The sequence below is a fragment of the Phascolarctos cinereus genome, unplaced genomic scaffold (genome assembly GCF_003287225.1).
Source record: "Phascolarctos cinereus isolate Bilbo 61053 unplaced genomic scaffold, phaCin_HiC Scaffold_4;HRSCAF=312, whole genome shotgun sequence".
Taxonomy (NCBI): Eukaryota; Metazoa; Chordata; class Mammalia; order Diprotodontia; family Phascolarctidae; genus Phascolarctos; species Phascolarctos cinereus.
The window spans coordinates 718,513,065-718,532,131 of NW_027555847.1; the positions used below are offsets into that span (position 1 = coordinate 718,513,065).

The 19,067-nt window shown below is 44.4% G+C and overlaps 1 protein-coding gene across 3 annotated transcripts in view; it reads left to right on the forward strand.

Moving 5' to 3' along the window:
* HORMAD2 (HORMA domain containing 2) overlaps nt 1-13,778 on the forward strand; it is a 57,716-nt gene extending 43,938 nt beyond the window's left edge. Inside the window, exon 11 of one of the 3 annotated variants that reach the window (XM_078154408.1) lies at nt 13,579-13,778. In XM_078154408.1, the coding sequence (XP_078010534.1) occupies nt 13,579-13,749 (171 nt within the window). In that variant the 3' untranslated portion in view covers nt 13,750-13,778. Of the gene's footprint in view, nt 1-1,926; nt 3,308-13,578 lie in introns of those variants that run through there. The other 2 variants (XM_020996739.2, XM_078154409.1) reach the window with 2 other exon arrangements.
* Nucleotides 13,779-19,067: the final 5,289 nt, after the last annotated feature.

Here is a 19,067-nt window from a genome sequence, read left to right on the forward strand (position 1 = left end):
CTAATTTGTTTGCCTAAATTAGGATCCCTATTCACCTTGCTCCGTGGTCATAGTTTGTAAATTTGTGGGCAGACATCTGAGGCTTTGTCACGAGGGACCTTAAAGGTCCTCTAGTCTGATCAGTGCCCTGTGCTTTGCAGATGAGCAAAGAAGCCCTGAGATTGGACAAGTGGGGACAGAGCTAGGATTTGAATCTAGTTCCTTTGCTTCCAAACTCAGTGTTCTTTCCACTGCACTTTTTTTATAGGCAGCTCTTTTTGTGGATTTTGTAGCCTGGGGCTGTGTCTTGGCTCTGCTCCAACCCCCTAAGACTCCACTTTTTCTTTTAAGAATATTTTCTCTGGGCATGTGTTAAACACTTGTAATAGATTGTCCACCAATGGGCGGCAGCAGTTGCCTGCGCTTCTGTTTCTCACTTGATCTTTGATTCTGATTGGGGATAAATAGTTCACAAGGAGGGGATGAGAAGGTGATGTGGAGATGCAAGAAGGTAAAATGACCAGAATTAGAAAAAATATCCTTACATGAAGACAAAATAAAAAAGTAGAGAAGTTTCTCAAAAATACCTAATGCTTCCCTCTCCTTGAAAAATATTTTGTGGTTCCCTAACATATTTGTGTTGGATGCAGTCTGAAAAATCCTTCCCTACATGCCACTTGACTGTCTTTCAACAGTGTGCTGTCCTACTCCTTAGAAGTCTCATTAATATTTGATCATGTCATCAAGGTTCTACAGTGCTTATAGGTTGAAGTTTTATCCTGTAACAGGGTAGGGTTTTGTAGACCATTTGGCTAATAAGGTCATGTCCATACAATGCAATATTCTGGGAAGCCTTTTCTAGTCTATTAAGTTGGAACAGTGACAAGACAGCTCAGGGCATGCTGGCTAAAGGCAGGCATGGTTTTATCTGGCTAGGAACCCTCTAACTCCAGATGTGGAGAGGTAGCACAATATGGAGAAGGTGGATTTGGAATCAAGAGACCTGTGTTGGAATCCCGACTCTATTATTTACTTCCTGTGTGACCTGGTCATGTCATTTAATTTCTCTGGTTCTTATTTCCATCAGCTGCAGCAGAGTCTGTTGACTCTGAATCCTGTGAATGTATGAAATCTTGGTAATAAGTCTGAGTGGGGAAACAAAACGATCCCTTATAATCAGGGACATCCATACAAGCCTGCCTGAAAACCACTGCTAAATGCTGACATGTGTAGACAGTCTACCCAGAAGCTTTTAGATGGGGTGTGGTGGCTCATGCCACTACTGAGTTTTGTCTGTGGAGACATGATTTTAGTCCACTGTGGTTATCTGGGAAACTAAAATGTTCACTCTATAGGGTGAACATTTTCAGATAGCAGTCATAGGCTATGAAATTTTGTTTTCCCAGATACACCTGTGTTTTTTGTGTCCATTTCACAAACAACTGAGAAACACTTTTCTCAAGTCTTTTTCCCAGGAATCAAGACCCAGGAATCTTGAGTCAAGATGATATATTTTCCTCATGTCTAAAATGCTTACATGCTTTACATAATTCATTTTCAGTCATGTCTGACTTTTCATGACTCCATTTGGAGTTTACTTGGCAAAGATACTGGAGTGGTTTGCCATTTCCTTCTCCAGTTCACTTTATAAATGAGGAAAATGAGGTAAAGAGGGTTAAGTGACTTGCCTAGGGTCACTCAGCTAGTAAGTGTCTAAGGCCAGATTTGAACTCAGGAAGATAAGTCTTCCTGACTCCAGGCCCAGCCCTCTATCCATTGCCCCACCTAGCTGCCCAATCTAATGCACATGTTTGTTTTAATAAGTTGTGTTGTGAAGTACCTCAAGGCCAAAGTGGTAATGTTGTGTAAGTATTAAGTACAAGTATATGTGTATATACACACACACAAATATGTGTTTTGTTTTCTTCGGCTTGCTTTCTATCCCAGTCAATGCATGAGAACAAGAGGGGGCCTCTCCAGCCGTCCTGATTTATGTCTAGCCACTGCACCCAGATGGCTCTGGAGGAGAAAGAGAGGCTGGTGACTTTGCACAGCTCTGCCTTACTTAAATCCAATTCGTTTGGAAGTCCTGGCATCAGCATGCTGCAGCCACGGTCCTCTTGGAGAACGAAGGACAAACCAACACTGAGAACGAGAACTTTTCATTCCGAGCTCATTTGGTTCTGCTGAGCGAATGTGTTGTCTTTTGTGGTGCGGCCTTTCAGAGCACCAGCTCTCCTGAAGCACGTGTGCCTTGCTTAAATGCATTGTAGTGCTGGCAGGAACCTCTCAGCGTTCTTGGAAGTGGAGCTGATCATTGAAGACGTTGGAGGAGGCTCACTATCTGTAGAGAATTGCCACCCTCCAAAACCACACACCTCCCTTCATCATGGAACCGTCTTCCTTTTTACTAAGTTCTTCTTTTTTTTTTCCAAATGGGAAAAATTCCATTTATTTTTGTGCTCTGCATCATGGCATGCAATTATCCTTTGAAAAACTGAGTAGGGGCCAGGGGGAAGAAAGTTGGATGACTGTAGCCCATCAGCCTAATAAGTCATTTCTTTGGGAATGAATCACACTATGCTATATCAGAGAGTTATTTCCTTGCCATTGTTAGTAGGAAGAGGTGCAGCAATGGTCTGTATGTATTCCACTTAGAATAGGAAGAAAGAAGTATTGACAAAGTTAGCATCAGAAGAAAGCTGGACAAAATGAGTACTCTATGTAGGAATATGGGCTGGATGTCATTTTGTTCCAATCTTAGTGTGAGAAGCTGGTTTTGAAACTGGAGCAGGGATGTGGAGGTTCCATAAGTGGAAAAGATGATGCTTGTAATGAGTAAATTGAGAGAGTGGTGCTACAGCTAGCTTAATCTTTTCCGATAAGGTCTTTGGTAAATTCAGAGTTTTCCAAAAATAAGATTCTATGGAAAACTGATGAGTTTTGCACTGGGAAAATGCTATTGCTATATGGTAACCATCAGACATGGAGAAAACCATGTCGTAAAACTGGATGAGGTCGTTTCATATTCCAAGGCCATTGCTGTGTTCCTAAATTTGCATTTGAGAAAATCTGGCAAGGAGACAAATTCTGTAGGCTGTAGTAAAAACAACAACAAAACACCATCACAGAACTAATAATGGACACCAGGATGTTACAGGCCATTCCCCTATCTGGTTCTCCTTCTGATGAAGACTAAAACAAACAGCATCTTAATGAACTTGTTTAACTTCTAAATAAGTGGACTTGAAAAGTAACCTCGTGATCACAGTGTCATTTTACAACTTTTACAAATTGACTATAATTTACCAATATGAACATGCTAACACTTAAGGATTTTTTTTCTTCTTTTGTGGGGAGAAAAAGGTAATGTCTAGGGGGATTTGGAGGAAGGAGGATACAGTTGAAAGAAGATTGTTCACTGCCACTCTTCTCAAAGGCTTATCTTTTCTGTGGCTTTGCCTGGAAGTTAGGCTGTCTTCAAGTTTCTCCTGCTAGTGCTGAGGCCCCCTGAAGTCTTGGAGTGGGCCTTGGAGCAGCCCTCAGCTTGAGCACGAGTGTTGAAAGGGCTGCTTCCCAGCACCCCTTCTAGCTTTTCAACAGTCTTGATTTGGCAGTCTTTCTTAAATGCCGACAGTGTAACGGGCTGGACGGCGGGCTGGGCTCTTGGGGAGAGAATGTGCTACTTGGGGGGAAGCCTCTGTGAAGCACCCGCCTTACTCAGATGTTGATCCCATTGCTTCTGTACCCTCTCAGCCCGTGCAAAAGAGACTAGGGTCTCGATGTGACAGCAGGAATGGTAGCGAGGCCTGGCCTTACCATACTACTGTCCTTCAACAGAGATGTAGCTGAAGGTGGGAGGCAGCCAGGAAGTAGCTAGGTGGCACATTGGATAGAACACTGACCTGAGTTCAAATGTGACCTCAGACACTTACTGGCTGTGTGAAATTGGGCAAGTCACTCTCTGCCTCAGTCTCCTCAACTGTAAGATGGGGCTAATAATAGCACCTACCTCTCAGGGCTGTTGTGAGGATCAAATGAAATAATACTTGCATAGTGCTTCGTGCAGTTCCTGGTACATGTTGTTGGTTAGACAGTTTTTTTTTTCAGTCCTGTCTGTCTGTTCATGACCCCATTTGAGGTTTTCTTGGCAAAGGTATTGGAATGATTTGCCATTTCCTTTTCTAGCTTATTTACAGATGAAGAAACTGAGGCAAACAGGGTTTAAGTGACTTGCCCAGGGTCTTATAGCTAGTAAGTGCCTGAGGCTGAATTTGAACTCGGGAAGATGCGTCTTCCTGACTCCAGACCTGGAGCTCTGCCTAGCTGCCCTGCTGGTACATCATAGATGCTTAATAAATGCTTGTTTCCTTCCTAGTACAGTGGAAAAAGCACTGCCTTTGGAGTCAGGGGACTTGGATTTGATGCTTACCGCCTCTGATGCTTACCTCTGAAGTCCCTTCTTGCTCTAAATCTCTGACCCATGAAGAGGGCTCATGTGTTTCTCTCTCTTGTAGGAGCTGTGCTAGCCTCACAAACATGCACAGTAAGGTGTGGACAAAGTGAGGAGCCGTGCACATTTATAACTCAGCCACCAGTAAGGACTGGGGCTCCTCTGTGGTAGTTGCCCTGAGGAAGCTTTTAGAGACCCCTTTGGCAGAAATGTGAGGTGACTGAAAAAGACAGCCCAAAGAATATAAACACCCTTCAGGCCCCATGGGCTAATTTGTGAAGCAGAATCGAGTGGCTCAAGAGGCAGTGGCCAGAGAACTGCCTCAGTGGAGGGCTGCGGAGCCTAAAGGAGTTCCCTGATCACTGGGAAGTCAGAGCTCCAGGGGAGAGGGGGACAGGTATGAAGGACCCGGTGCTTAAGTTTGTGACCATTTCAAAGGCAAGGAGCTCCCTGGTGAGGCTTGCCAGTCATAGCACAGAGCATCCCTCCCTTACCTCAGAGAATGGATTTCCCCAGGGCTGAATGTGTTTTTTTTTTCCCCCACAGGTATGTGAATCAGCGGGATATTGATTGTTCATACTTGTTTATGGGGTGGGGCCAAGAATGAGCCTACTGCATGGTTTTCCTGTTATTTATATTGCTGTAGGTTTCAATCAAGTGATTTATTATTTGATTTGTGGTGCCTGCCTGGTCTGGGAAGGTCCTGGTTGGAGACCTGAGTCATGTATTTCCCCCACATTAAACCCAAGTTAAGTGAAGGTCCCAGTGCCAAGTAACATTACAAATACCACAAGGTTCTGTCATTCCAACGGGGTGGATTTCCCATCCATTCCTGCAGTTCTAAACCCTTCCAGAGCTGGGGAGACAAATGTTGGGAATTAGCATAACCTAAAAAGCCATCACCCAACTTTACCGACTAATCTTAGTTGGTCTTCAGGCAACAGACATGTGGTTCACCATTGGACTGTACCTGAAGCTTTTCAAAGTCCCCAGAACATGCTAGAGCTAATGTCCTGCCGGACTGGCCTTCAAGACCCTGGTCATGAGGAACTGGAGCAGCGCCTTTTGGTAGACTTCTTCTTGTCTGCGTGTTTCAGTAAATCTTCCCTTGAGTATTGCCTGTTGTGCTAAGAGGCCTTCCTCTGGGAGAGATGCAAAGAGGAATAAGAGGTGGCCCTTGAGCTGACAGTGTAGGAGAGGCCATGCAACTCAAACACCAAAGGCCATAATACATCACAAAACAGGATGGGACCAGAAGGCCAAGGCCTTTCCTTGGCATCTCATGATTGTAGGGAGGTGATCAGAACAATGAAGGCAAAGTTCAAGTTCTGGCAGGTGTTCTGAAGCCGGGAGGCTTTGGTGCAGCCTTGATTATGAACAGCTGGTGGCCCAGGGGATCGAGCACTGGGCATAGGTTCAGGAGGACCAGGGTTCAAATCTGGTGTCAGACATGTACTAGCTGGGCAGCCCTGGGCAAATCACTTTGTGCTGTCTGCCTCAGTTTCCTCAATGGTAAAATGGGGATAATAATAATCCCCATGTCCCAGGGTCGTTGGGAAGGTAAAAGGAGATGTTATTTGTCAAGTGCATTGCAAACCTTAAAGTGCTATGCAAATGCTGGTGAGGGTAATGACATTGATGATGAAATGTACATAGGTTTTTGATGCCCAGCTTAGCTGATCTGGGAGGTATGGCAGGCCACCAGCAGCTCATGAAAGCTTGTACTGAAAGGGGCAGAAGAAGGATTGCAGTCCTTAGAGGGAATAGCCCTACCTGTGAGATGAAGGCTCTCTTGCACTGTCAGGGGAAGAGCATTAGATGGGTACAAAGTGCTCTTATGCAAAGTCCAAGAAAGGAATGACCATTTCCAGTTGGAACAGATCAGGAAGAGTTTCATGGAGGGACTGGGAATGAAATACACATAGGATTCTGGCAGATAAAAGCACAGGGTTGGGATGAGAGAGGGGCAGGCCAAGTGGAAGAAGGTACATAGGATCTAGGGAATGGTCTGAGAGGCATTCAGTATAGGTTATATTACATGACTGTCTTGTTCCTACATTACCTACGTTTCCCAGAATGTCCCTCTGCTGTCCCTCCTTCTCCCAGAGAACGATCTCTAGAACAAAGAGTAAAAAATGAGACAGAAATAGTTCATCAACGCCAGCCAATGCACCAAGCCAGTCCAATGTGACAAGTAATGTTTTACAACCCCAGTTCCCACCCCCACGGGGAGAAGGGAAGGAGGTGCATCTCCTATATCTTATTTGGGGTCTAGGGTATTTTGTTATGGTGAATAAAGATATGAAGCTGTCCCAAAAGTCTTAGTGCAGTTCAAACCTTAACAATTCAATCCTGCACTAAGACTTTTGGAACACCCTATATAAGAGAGAGGGAAACCTATTCTGGCTTTGTTTTTCCATAGTAACAGTAATGGTTCACTCCAATCTAGGAGTTTGGATATCTTCAGATTCTTGATACTTTCAGGGTAGCCAAGAGAGTTTCTCAGACAAAATCTCTTTTGTGTGTGTATCATTTTAACATTCATAAAAGCCTGCATGGGGTGATAGAGTTCTGAATCTATAGTCAAGACTTGCCTCTGATACTTATTAGCTGTGCAATTATTAGCAAATCACTTAACCTGTCTGGGGCTCAAGAAAGTCTAAGACTTAATTACTAAGTTACAGAGAGGTTATAAGCTGCATTAGTGGAGAAAGTCCCCCTCCCCCCTTTGCCAGAATCACAGATACTTGATGAATCTTCATTTTAATTGTTTTTCTATCTAGTCAAAATGATCCCTTTTCAAATGGAGAAGAGAGCTCTTTGAACAATATTTTGTATTGAAATTTAACATTAGATAGACTGTCCTTCCTCTTTGGGATTGTTCATGGTACTCTTTGGAAGGGTCCCTTTTGAAGGCAAAATTGAAATCACAGAACTGATGGGAGCTCAGGGGCCATCAAGTTAAGCCCAGGACTGAACATGAGTACTCTCTACAACATCCCTGAATGATGATTATCCAGATGTTGCTTAAAGGCTTCCTGACGCAACCGATATTCCATTGCTAACCAGTTCTCATTGTTAGGAAGGTCATACCCAGATGAAATGCGCTTTCCAGTACCTGCTGTCAACTGCGCCTCGTTCTACTTTCTGCCACTGACCAGAACAAATTAAATGCCTGTACCAGGAATTCTGTTCCATTCTAGTGTCCCTAGGGTCACTCAGATTCAAATGTGGGTTAAATATATGGCCCTAGTACCCATTTGGTGTACACTCCACTCATAGATCAGACAGGAATCAAATTGTAAGAGCATTTAATTGCAACGTGTTAGCAGAATAACTAACAGAAAAAACCATTCAGTAGGATCATTGTTCCCACACCCCTCCCCACCTCACCCTGCCATAATCAAGTGAGAACAATCTCCCATTGACTCACAAGCCAGTGGGCAAAAAGTTAATTTCTTCCCTAGGGCACAAGCCAGTGGCCTCTGCTGGCATTCCTGTCATCATAGCAAAGCCTTTGTCCCCCTTACATACCTCTTCCATAAGACAATCCTTCAAATACTTGAGACAGTAATCATCCTCACACCCCTTCCCACCCTTCAAGAGTCTTCTCCAGCTTAAACATCCACAATTCCTTTAGCTGATCTTCATGGGACATGGCCCTCCCATCCTGGTCACTCTCTTTTGAACATGTTTCCAGTTGTCAGTGTTCCTCTTACATTTTGGCACCCAGTACTGAGCAGATGTGGTAAGACCAGGGCAGAGGATGTTGGCACCATCATCTGCCTCCTTCAGGATACTTTGTTTCTATTAATGCAGTCTTAAGATGCCATTAGTTTTTTAAAATTCTGATGTCACCTTCTTGTAATTATCACTCAGGTTTCTGGAGTGCGTCACGAGTATCATTTTTGGTATTCAAATTTTAAAAGGGTAGAGATCTATATTGAATATTTGAAATTTTCTCTTTTCTGCAAGAGTTGGAAAACATCAAGGTTTGGTTTCAAATATTGTTAGCCAGGTACAAATTATCTTTAGAAACATTTTTGCATTGAATAGAAGATTGTATCCATAACTTAGCCATTTACGGAATATTCTGTCACAGAAGAGCTGTTCTGGGAATTGAGACTATGTGGTTGTCTTCTTGTCCTTCCATTAAATAATGTGAGTGAAATCTTCAGATCTTTGATTTAAATGACTTAGAGAGATTTCCTCACATATTTTTCAGTCTGGGGGAGCCATTCTTAAATCTCCTTTGAGCCTATTGCTTACTCTTTTGAAAGATCTAAATATGTATTTCCATAGTCTGCCAATTGATTGCTCTTTGTCCACATTTATTTTCAGATACATTTGACTTTTCAAATCAGATCATTATTCCAGAAGCTAATCTATTGGAAATCACAGTGCTGTAATTTGCCAATAATGTATTATCTCTTTAGGTATAATTGGTCATCAGTGTAAGGATGATGATGTTTGTCTCCGGATTTTTATGAGGACTGATAAATTAATGTTCATGATCTGTTTTAAACACTAGGTGCTATTATAAAATGATCAACAAAATTAATTTTTAAAGCAATTTAAATCAAAATAGTTATAGCAATAGAACATGACCTCAATAAGAATTCTTCCTTGAACATACATGACTAGAGAGAGACCATTTTTCTGTAACAATAACGTTATCTCAAATATTTGCAAATTTTTCCTTCTGGCTACTGTGGTGTCTTATCAGAACTTGCCAGGAACACAATTCACAATTCAGGCACAAAAATATTGGTTAAAGATAGTTTCAGGGTTGACCCTGACACTTTCCTACTAATTCACATGATCTCTCAGAGGGATCAAATTCCTCCACAGGTCATTCATTTCCTGGCTTTTGCTGTTTTGTGTCCATCTTGACTTTGCCCATATAGTTGGTATTTTGGAATTCTGATTAGAGTACAGTCTTTTTACTTTTTATACAAAGGCATGAGTGGATTTCCCTTTTGATACAACAGGAAGATTGTTAAAGAAATAACTAATAGTAAGTATAAGAGCATTAATTATTGGTGGATGACCTACATTTGGCCCCTCCTAGTGGACTGATTCTGCCTTACAGGGAGATTTGCTGTTGGTAAACTCCAGTTGGTTGGAAAAGAAGGCTTAAGGACCTGAAGTTCTGAGTGGGATGCCTGTGAAGTTAGCTTCGCTGGGCCAGTCATCAGGCAGAAGTGTATCTCTGGTCACAATAGAAATTAAGAGGAAAAATGTGCAAATCCATCACCACTGACCTTGGAGGTACTTTTAGGCGTTCCTCTCCTTTATTTACCACATATAACTAGGTGAGAGGAAGCATAGTGAAGGGGATCACGACATGGCCTGGGAGTCAGGCCCAGCCTCAGACATTATGGCCTGTGTGACCCTGGGTGAGTCATTTAACCTGAGTTTCACTGAGGGAAGGGCCAGTGAAATCACAAATCTGGTGCCTACTCCCCGCCCCCCCCAATCCCCAAATACCAATCATCAAGTACAGGAGCACTGATTTTCTTTTCAGAATGTTTTTGGTGTTGCCCCTGTATCTCCAGTCCCACCGCTTCTGCTTGGGCGCTGTCCCTCTTCTCTTATGCCTGTGCTGTTGATATAGCGCGACTGACTTCAAGCTGTGGGCTCTATGCACCCTGTACCCAGCTTCCAGACTTACCTTCCTTAAACATTACTTCATTAGAGCACAGACTCACAAACTTTTCAATCAAACCTGAGGTCAAAGGGACCTCAGAGGCCGTCTAGCCCGACCAGTACTAGAAAGACATCCCCAGCATAACACACCTGGCAAGTCAGTTGACAAGCATTTATTAAGTGCTTACTATGGGCCAGGCCAGGGGACAGCTGGATGGCTCAGTGGAGAGAGTTCTGGGCCTGGAGTCTGGAAAACCTGAGTTCAAGTCTGACCTTAGATACTTACTGGCTCTGCGGCCTTGGGCAAGTCACTTAACCTTTGTTTGCCTTAATCCACTGGAGAAGAAAATGGCAAACCACTTCACAATCTTTGCCAAGAAAACCCCTTGGACAGTATGAGCCGTGGACTCATGGAGTCAGAAATGACTGAATGACAGTAACTTGCCAGGTACTGTGCTAGGTATTGAGGATACAAAGAAAAGCATAAAGCCCTCAAGGAGCTCAGATTCTAATGGGGCATAACAAATAAATGGCTAACTAGGTACGTACAAGATACATGCATTGTGTAGCAGATTCTCTGGGCTTTCTCTCCCAAATCCCACTCCTGTGGGCAGGTTGGGCTTCCCAGAGGGCAGCTGCTATGCCCCTCCTTGGTTCCGGGAACCCTGAGGTGCTGGGGGTGGCTTTCTAAGGCTATTGTTTATGAGCCCCCTCTGGTGTGATTATCAGTTTGTATCGGGTAGCCAGACTTGATTAGCTTTTGGAAAGGAGCATTTCACCTTTGCAACATCTCTCCAACATGCCCCCTTCTTTCCTCTGACACTACTACCATCTTGATACAGGCTCCATCATCTTGAACCTGGGCTATTATAATAGCTTGCTGGAATCTCTTCTCCCTCCAATTCAGCCTCCAGTTTAGCTGCCAAAATGATTTTCCTAAAGCACAGGTCTGACTGTGTTATGACTGCCACCATTCAGCTACCTCTAGGCAATCAAACACAAAATCCTCGTCTGGTGTTCGGAGCCCTTCCCACGCCCTCCCCCAGTCACCTTACACTTTATTCTCTGCCTTGTACACTCTGATCCAGTGACGCTGGCCTCCTGGCTGTTCCACAGAGGGGACACTCCATCTCTGGCTGTCCTTCCCATGTCTCTGTCCATGCCTGGAATGCTCTCCCTCCTCATTTCTACCCCCGGGCTTCCCTGGCTCCCTTCAATCCCCACCAAAAGCCTATCTTCCACAGGAAGCCTTTCCTTTACTCCTTAATTCTAGTGCCTTTCCTCTTTTAATTATTTCCTAATTTTCCTGTGTGGGGTGTGAGGGGTGCTCAGGGAGGACTAGCACCTGTAGGGGGGGAAGCTTGGGAGCCTTTTTCAGGGCTGCTTATCCACCTGTGGTGTCCACCTGTCACCTCATTCTCATCTGTGGCTCCAAGAAGCTGCAGCATGTGCAGCGGCCACCCTGGTCTTGGCAGATGGGCTAAAGCAGGGTGAGAGTAACCGATAGGCCTCTAACCGTTTGGTGAGTTGGGAGGTGTCTCCCCCAAGCACGTGAAGATTTCCTCCAGTAGGAATAGGCAAAATTAGTTCCAAGGCCACTAAGTCGCTGAAGCAGGTCCTGTGAGACACTTAGAACTCGGTCAGACGTTGAAGACATCCACTGCATCCTGGGCCATTGCCAGGCATCTTGACTTCTGTCTTGCCACTGGACTTCAGAGACTCTGGAAGAGAGAGGGAAGCTGATGACTTTGTGCAGTTCTGTCTTACTTAAATGCAATTCATGCACGAGTCAAGACATCGTCTGTGATGTCGCTGGTCCTCTTCTGAAATCTGTCTACAGTTTGTTTGCACGTAGAGGTTTACTCTTTGTCTCCCCCGATTGGATTATAAACTCCTTGAGGGCAGGGACTGTCTTTTGCCTCTTTTATGTATTAGTGTCTGGCATATAGTAGATACTCAGTAAAAGCTTATTGGCTGACTGGCTTGATTGATGGGCATTTGTGGATCCCAGAGGGCGTGAGCAAGTCTGTCCACAATCTGAAGAGACTTCCTTTGGCCTAGTTAAAATGCCCTTGATCAGTGAGTGACTCAATAACCCTAGCCTTGGTGTACCTAGTTCACACCTCTGTCTACCCTGCTGGATGTGTGTTTTCACACCTCTCTCTGGGTCAGGGAATGTGTTTTCACCTGATAAAGATATTAGGGCTAAGTGAGGCAGATTGATTGATTAATTGACTGATTTATTGATTAATGACTCACTTGATGCCATCTTATAAAAAGCAGTTAATCTGTGAGGGAAGGCTTCAGTAGCTGGGGTGGGGGGAAGGGCCTGAGAAAGGCCTTCCTTCCACAGAACATGACTTCTTATGACTTTATTGTCCGTGCTACAGAATTTAGCATTTCATCATGTACTGTCATTTCTGTGCTCTTATTCATTTCACTGGTGTTATTCTTGCTTTTCCAGTAAGATTGTAAGGCCTCAGGAGCAGGAACTGTGTCTTGTTTTTTTTCTTTTTGTATTACCAGTCACGGCTGGGCACATAATAAATGCTCAGAAATACTTTGTGATTCAGGGAAGCTCGGTGGCACCACAGTGCACAGAGTGCCTGCTCATCTTCCTGAGCTCAAATTTGACCTCATGCTTATCAGTTGTGTGATCCTGGGCAAGTCACTTCACCCTGTTTGCCTCAGTTTCCCGTAAAATGAGCTGGAGAAAGAAATGGAAAACCACTCTACTGTCTTTGCAAGTCAAACCCCAAATGGGGTCATGAAGAGTCAACACAACTAAATGACAGGTTCACTGGGGGCTCAAGGGTGGAAAGAAAGGATATCTTCAGGAGATGCTAGGTCTACAATTGGAAAGGACCTCAAAGTCCATTAAAACCAAGGCCCAAGAGGAGGTTCAGTGACTTGTCCAGGGTCACATGGGCAATAAATGTCAGAGGCAGGATGTGAAATCAGGTCTTCTGACTAGAGAGTCAGTGCATTGGGCCACGCGGCCTCCTTCATTGGGAGTGAGAATCAGTAGGCCAGAGGGACTGAGAAAGGATAGCTTGGTGATTTATTATTATTATTAGTCAGGAGGGAGAGAATAAGTAATCTTTTCATTAGAATCTCACAACAGCCCTGGGGTGTAGGTGCTATTGTGACCCCTATTTTACAGTTGAAGAAACTGAGGCAGACAGTGATGAAATGACTTTCCCAGGCTTGCTCAGCTAGTGAGAGTCTGAGGCTGGATTTAACTCCGCAGCTCTATCCACTGCGGTTTGACCTCGTGGCCTTCCCCAGGGACAGAAGCAAGATTGCAAGGACTTGAGCAACATCCATGGGGTGGGTGAGGAAGGCCAGGCAGCAAAGATAGAGCAACTTGAGAAGTTTAGGAGATAAGGGTGAGAGAGGGGGGAGCTCGAGGCGGGCAGGTAGATTGGTCTAGAGTCTAGATGGTCTCTTCACTCCATTCCTGTTTTAACATCCTGTGGTTCTGATGCACTTTGTAGCAGCTCCTGACAAAAATGCCTGCAGTCAGCCTCTGCCACAGGAAGAGGGCGCCCTTCCCTTCCTTTTCTGTTTCTTCGACAACATCATTGAAAGCTGTGAGTATCTTTCCCCAGAAGGGGAATTTATGGTCTTCTTTTTATCCCATTTCCAAACACACGAGGATGGATTGAAGTACATGGTCACAAAAGCGTGCGACAATATTGTTTTCCTTGAAAGACTGAAACAATGATCTTTCTCCTTTCCTTCCTCATGACAAGAAGGGTGGTTTTCCATTGATACCACTTCTGGGCCTAGGCTCCCAGGATCATAAATCCAGAGCTGGACGGAGCCTCCAAGTGATCTGCTGCATGAGCATCTGCCCCTCGTTCTGCAGATGAAGGAGCCTGGCTCTGAGGAGGTTAAGGGACTTGCCCACTTGTTTCTGTGACACTGCTTTCTCTTGGTTCTCTTTGTGTCTGTCTGACCAGTTTCTCTAAGGCTCCGTCTGGGTCCTGTTGCATACCAGCCTCCCTCCTCATCCCCCTCTTCCCTTGCAGTGCTCTGTCCCAAACCTTCTACTTTTCTCTCTACGTTCTTGGTGGGCTTACCATCTACCATGGGTTCAATACTCAGCTCTAGTCAGATATTCATATACGGACATAGACATGTGTGTATATCTCTAACCCTAATCCCACGCTGTGAGCTGTCCTAACATGTCCAACACAGGACTCACTATTTTCTCCCTCCCACCCTTCCCTCTTCTGAACTTCCTTATTACTGTCAAAGGTACCACCATCATATTTCCTGTCACTAAAGGAAGCCTGAGTTCAAATCCAGCCTCAGACATTACTAACTGAGTGACTCCGGAGAAGTCACTTACCCTCGATCTGCCTCAGTTTATTCAGCTGTAAAATGAGGATAATAATGGTACCTACTTCCCATGGCTGTTGTGAGAATGAAAGGAGGTGATAATTGTGACATCCTTAGCACAGTGCCTGGCATGTAGTAGGCCCTTTATATGTGCCTGTTTGTTTTCTTCCTTCCATCCTTCACCAGTGCTTGATAATAGGGACCTTCTTGCTGCTTTGACCAGGAGTCAGAGTCTGAGGTGGTATTTGAGCCCAGAGTCTCAGATTCCAGAGTTGTTACTTTTTCTGTGGTACTAGGTATAGGAAATTATTTCATTCGCTCTTTCGTCATTGCCACTATTATTATAATTTTCACATGTAATATCTGTATGAGCATATATTTGATAATCCTGTTGTGCCCACTTTTACAATAGTCCTTAGAACAATAAATAGAACAGAAAAATAGCAGGAGAGAGGCTTGTCCCAGGGTCAAGTCTGTCAGGAGAACGAGGTCCTGATTACAGTAATGGCGTGGAAGGGGCTTCAGAGCCCATGCAGGCTGAGCCTGAACAGGGATAGTTCTGGTTCTAGGTAGGCCCCCTACTGAGAACCTAGCCTGCCTAGGCTTTGAGTGCTGCCAAGCCCAGGTTCCAGGTTTTTTATTCTCTGGGGTCGGTGGGCTAGCTGCCTTCAGAGAAGAGGCCACAGGGCACTTGGTGAGGCTGTCTGCTGAGGTGCAGAGTAGCCCCAGTCTGTTCCTGAGTGATGAAAGCATAGAACCTGCAGTACTGCAGTTGTTATTGTTGTTATGATTGTTATCATTAGCCACAAGAAGCCTCTGCAGATCCCTGGTTCCCTTCAAGACTCAGCTCACGTCCCACTTCTGCAGGAGGCCTTTCCTGGTCTCCTGGCAGAGAATGGCTGGTCCTCAGAGATGGCCTTCCCTCGACTCTCTGGAGACGGGCAGTGAGTTGGAGTGGGTGGAGACCTGAAGAGAAGGCTCGAGGTTAAAAGTTCCATACTGGCCCTGGCCAAGTCACATCCCCTCTTTGGGCTTTAGGCAACACTCTAGGATGACAAGGTGACCTGACCTGCCTTTGTGGAGGGAATTTCCTCCCCTTGAAGCTCCCTCTGCCAGGGGAAGCACAGACCCAATCTCCTTCCCATTCTGTGTGTCTAGTACTTCCTGAAGAAAGGGGCTGTTTTTGCCTTTTGTTGTGTGCCCAGGGTTTAGCACAGGCCCAGCAAAAAGTAGGCACTTAATACTTACTGATTGACTAATAATAATAATACGTCTTCATAAGACAGATATTGAAAGTCAGCACTTTCAGTTGAGTGGTGACATTGGTTGTTGTGTATGAGGCAAGTTAGACGAAAACACGAGTCTAAGTCAGAGGCCTTAAATGAATCAAATGTTTGTTGGAGCACGCCGTAGGCCACAACAGTCAGGAAGGGCCTGTACACATAGCCGGTCACAGCAAATGCGTTCTGCTCGAAAAAATGTACACTTTTCCACTCAGAAAGGCCTTGTAAAATGTGTGTGTATGTTTTCCTCGAGTCATGTTTTACTTAAAATATGCTCACTTGCTCTTTAGTGTAGACGTGGCTAGCTGGGACGACTGTGGCTTCTCCATTGCCTTTCTCTAGAAAAACACAATATTTCAGGGCCCAAAAGCAACAACAGTGAGGAAAATGAGCTACTTCTGGAAGAAAAGCTCATCTGTGTGGGCCAAAAAGACCTGGATGAAAACATTTTTAAAACTTTATTGCCTGGGGGGCAGCTAGGTGGCCCTAGAGTCAGGAGGACCTGAGTTCAATCCAGCCTCAGACACTTGACACGAGCTATGTGACCCTGGGCAAGTCAGAGTCAGAGAAGAAAAGAAAAACTTTATTGCCTGGATTTTTCACTTTCTAGCCCAATTTTTGAGTGTTTCATTGACACGGCATCAGAATCACTAGTGGATGCTTTTTGATAGTACTGAGCTCACGATGCACTCCCTGAAGAGAGCTGTTGGAGGACTCTTTGGGCTCAATGTATAAACACGTTTTGCTAATTTTATTTTAAAATGTAGATGTGCTTTTAGTCAATAATGTGGACTTGTCTTTCATTTTTGGTGCTTCTGATATCACGAGACCCTCTCCATGTTCCTTTGTTAGCTCTGAACTTCCCAAGATCACCAGGAGGCTCTCCCTTCTAATGGGCTTACATGTTGGTTAGGATTTAGGACACTGCCAATCAAAGCACTCAGCTGCCTGCACATACAACCACCTCAGGATAAAAGGAGCACAAACTCCAGATATGAATCCCCTATTCCCAGAAATAGTTTTCCTATTCCTACCCCAATTCCAAATCTTCTTTGTCTGAAAGCAAATTTAGCCTTTCAATCCTAACCCAAGAAGTGACTGGACTTTTGTTTCATTTTAAGCCAAAACATTCCAAGAATATCCCACTACATTCCTTAGAAGCCCAAAGAGCCATAACAATGCTCTCTGTCCAAGATTCATTCCCTTATGAAGTCAAGCACTGTCCCTAGACCCTTGGGTGCCCGCGATAAAGAGAACAGGCCCTCGGTCATCTCTTTGACCAGGTGGGTCTGAGGAGCTTTTTCAGACGTCTACAATATCACCACCAAGACTCAGGCAGTAGGTGTTGGAGTACATTTCACAAAATCTCTGATGACCTCATGAGCAGAGAGAAGCCAGGTCTCTCATTTTGGGCAAAGCCTAAATATAAGACTACTTTATATTTATGTAGTGTCTTTTTTCCAAGGAACTCCAACCTCTTTACAGACGTTATGTCATTAATCCTCAAAACATCCCTGTGAGGTACATGGCAAATATTATTATCCCCATTTTTTTATGGTGGTGGAAACTTAGACAGAGAGAGTAAAGGGCTTGCTTACGATCACACAGCGAGTCAGTGATGGACGCCTCGTGATTCTCCATGTAACCAACATACCATGCTCCTTCTCCATAGGAAAGGAGCCAGACTTTTTCAAGCATATTAATTGCTTCTTGGGTGGGATTTGGGAGGATAAATTTCAGTTTGGACTGAAATGCCTCTTTTAAGCATTACTAGAATGTAAGCACCCTGAATATTTGACTGATTTTTTTTAACTTTTCCAACTCTAAGGTAAACATTTTCAAACAAATGTTTCCCTCAACTTAGTCTAATTTCCCTCATGCCTATTAAAGGCACACCAAAGAGTGAGGCCAGAGTTTGAAGTGAAACAGAAACAGGTCTAGGAAAAAGGGAACCTCCCGTGTTCATCAGCCCTATAATGGGCCTATAATCTGACAGTGAAAATATCAGGGGGAAATGAGTAATTCTGAAGATAATGTTTTGGACACAATGAAAATTCCAGCATTAATATTGGCTAATGCTAACGTCCAATTTGAACTTTCAGATATGAGAGACTCCCATGCTTTGGTCGATAGGCTAGTATTTTTACTGCAATATCTGTTATTGCAGCGTTCCTGTGATCTCCCACGTTCCTCCATTAGACTCCGGAGGCCTTAGACTCATGGCCTGGACTCTCACCTCCTACCCCGTGGATGCTTCTTCCATGTAACCCTATGATCACCAAGAATATGGAAGGAAACCCACTAGAGGACCCAGCTCAGAAAGTCCCCCATTTTACAGATGAGGGAACTAAAGCCTAGAGAGGACAAGTGACTTGACTGAGGTCACAGAGTAGCAGATCAAGCCTGGCTCCTTTGATTAGGGGGCCCATGCTTGGTCTGCAACTCCACTGCCTGAACGTTTGTAGATTTAAGGACTTTGTGACTCCTATTTGTCCATTCGTATATACGTATCTTGGATGGTTGCTGCAAATGGACCATTGAGTTGGGCTCAGAATTGAACAGGAGAAGAGCAGGCTGGATTATCTTTGGGAAATTGCTCAGTTCTTATAATGACCCCAAGCTTCTCCCTAAAACAGGGGTTCTTCATCTTTTTTGGCAATCTGATGAAGCTTACAGGCTCCTTCTCAGGATGATGTTTGGAAATGCATGAGATAAAATACATAGGATTGCCAAAGAAATTACTTCTGTTGAAATGCACATATCAGCATATTTTAAAACACAAGTTCATGGTCCCCAGATTAAGAACCCCTGCAAACACAGTCCTATTTTTTTTCAATGGTAGTGTGTCCATGTTGGTGTTGTATAGCAGTGATTCACAGAATACTGTGTTCTCTGAAGAACTGAAGTTGAGGATCACCCAAAGGGAGGGAGTAGGGTAATGGCACATGTTTGTGGTGGTTGTTCAGTCCCTTCAATCGTGTCTGACTTTTCATCACCCCATTTGGGGTTTTCTTGGCAAAGATACTGGAGTGGTTTGTCATTTCCTTCTCTGGCTCATTTTACAGATGAGGAAACTGAGGCAAACAGGGTGAAGTGACTTGCCCAGGGTCACATAGCCAGTAAGTGTCTGAGGTCGGATTTGAACTCAGGTCTTCCTGACTCTAGGCCTGGTACACTATATCCGCTGTCGTGCCACCTAGCGTCAGCACATGACAAATGATAAGTTATGAGGGAGGAGCAATGTGAAAGATGTCATCTAAAAGTAGAGGAAGTAGAGAAAGAGACACTCCTCACGTGGCAAGAGTGAGGAATACTTGACAGATGTGAGGAAGCCCCCTGAGGCTGAGCAGACCTCC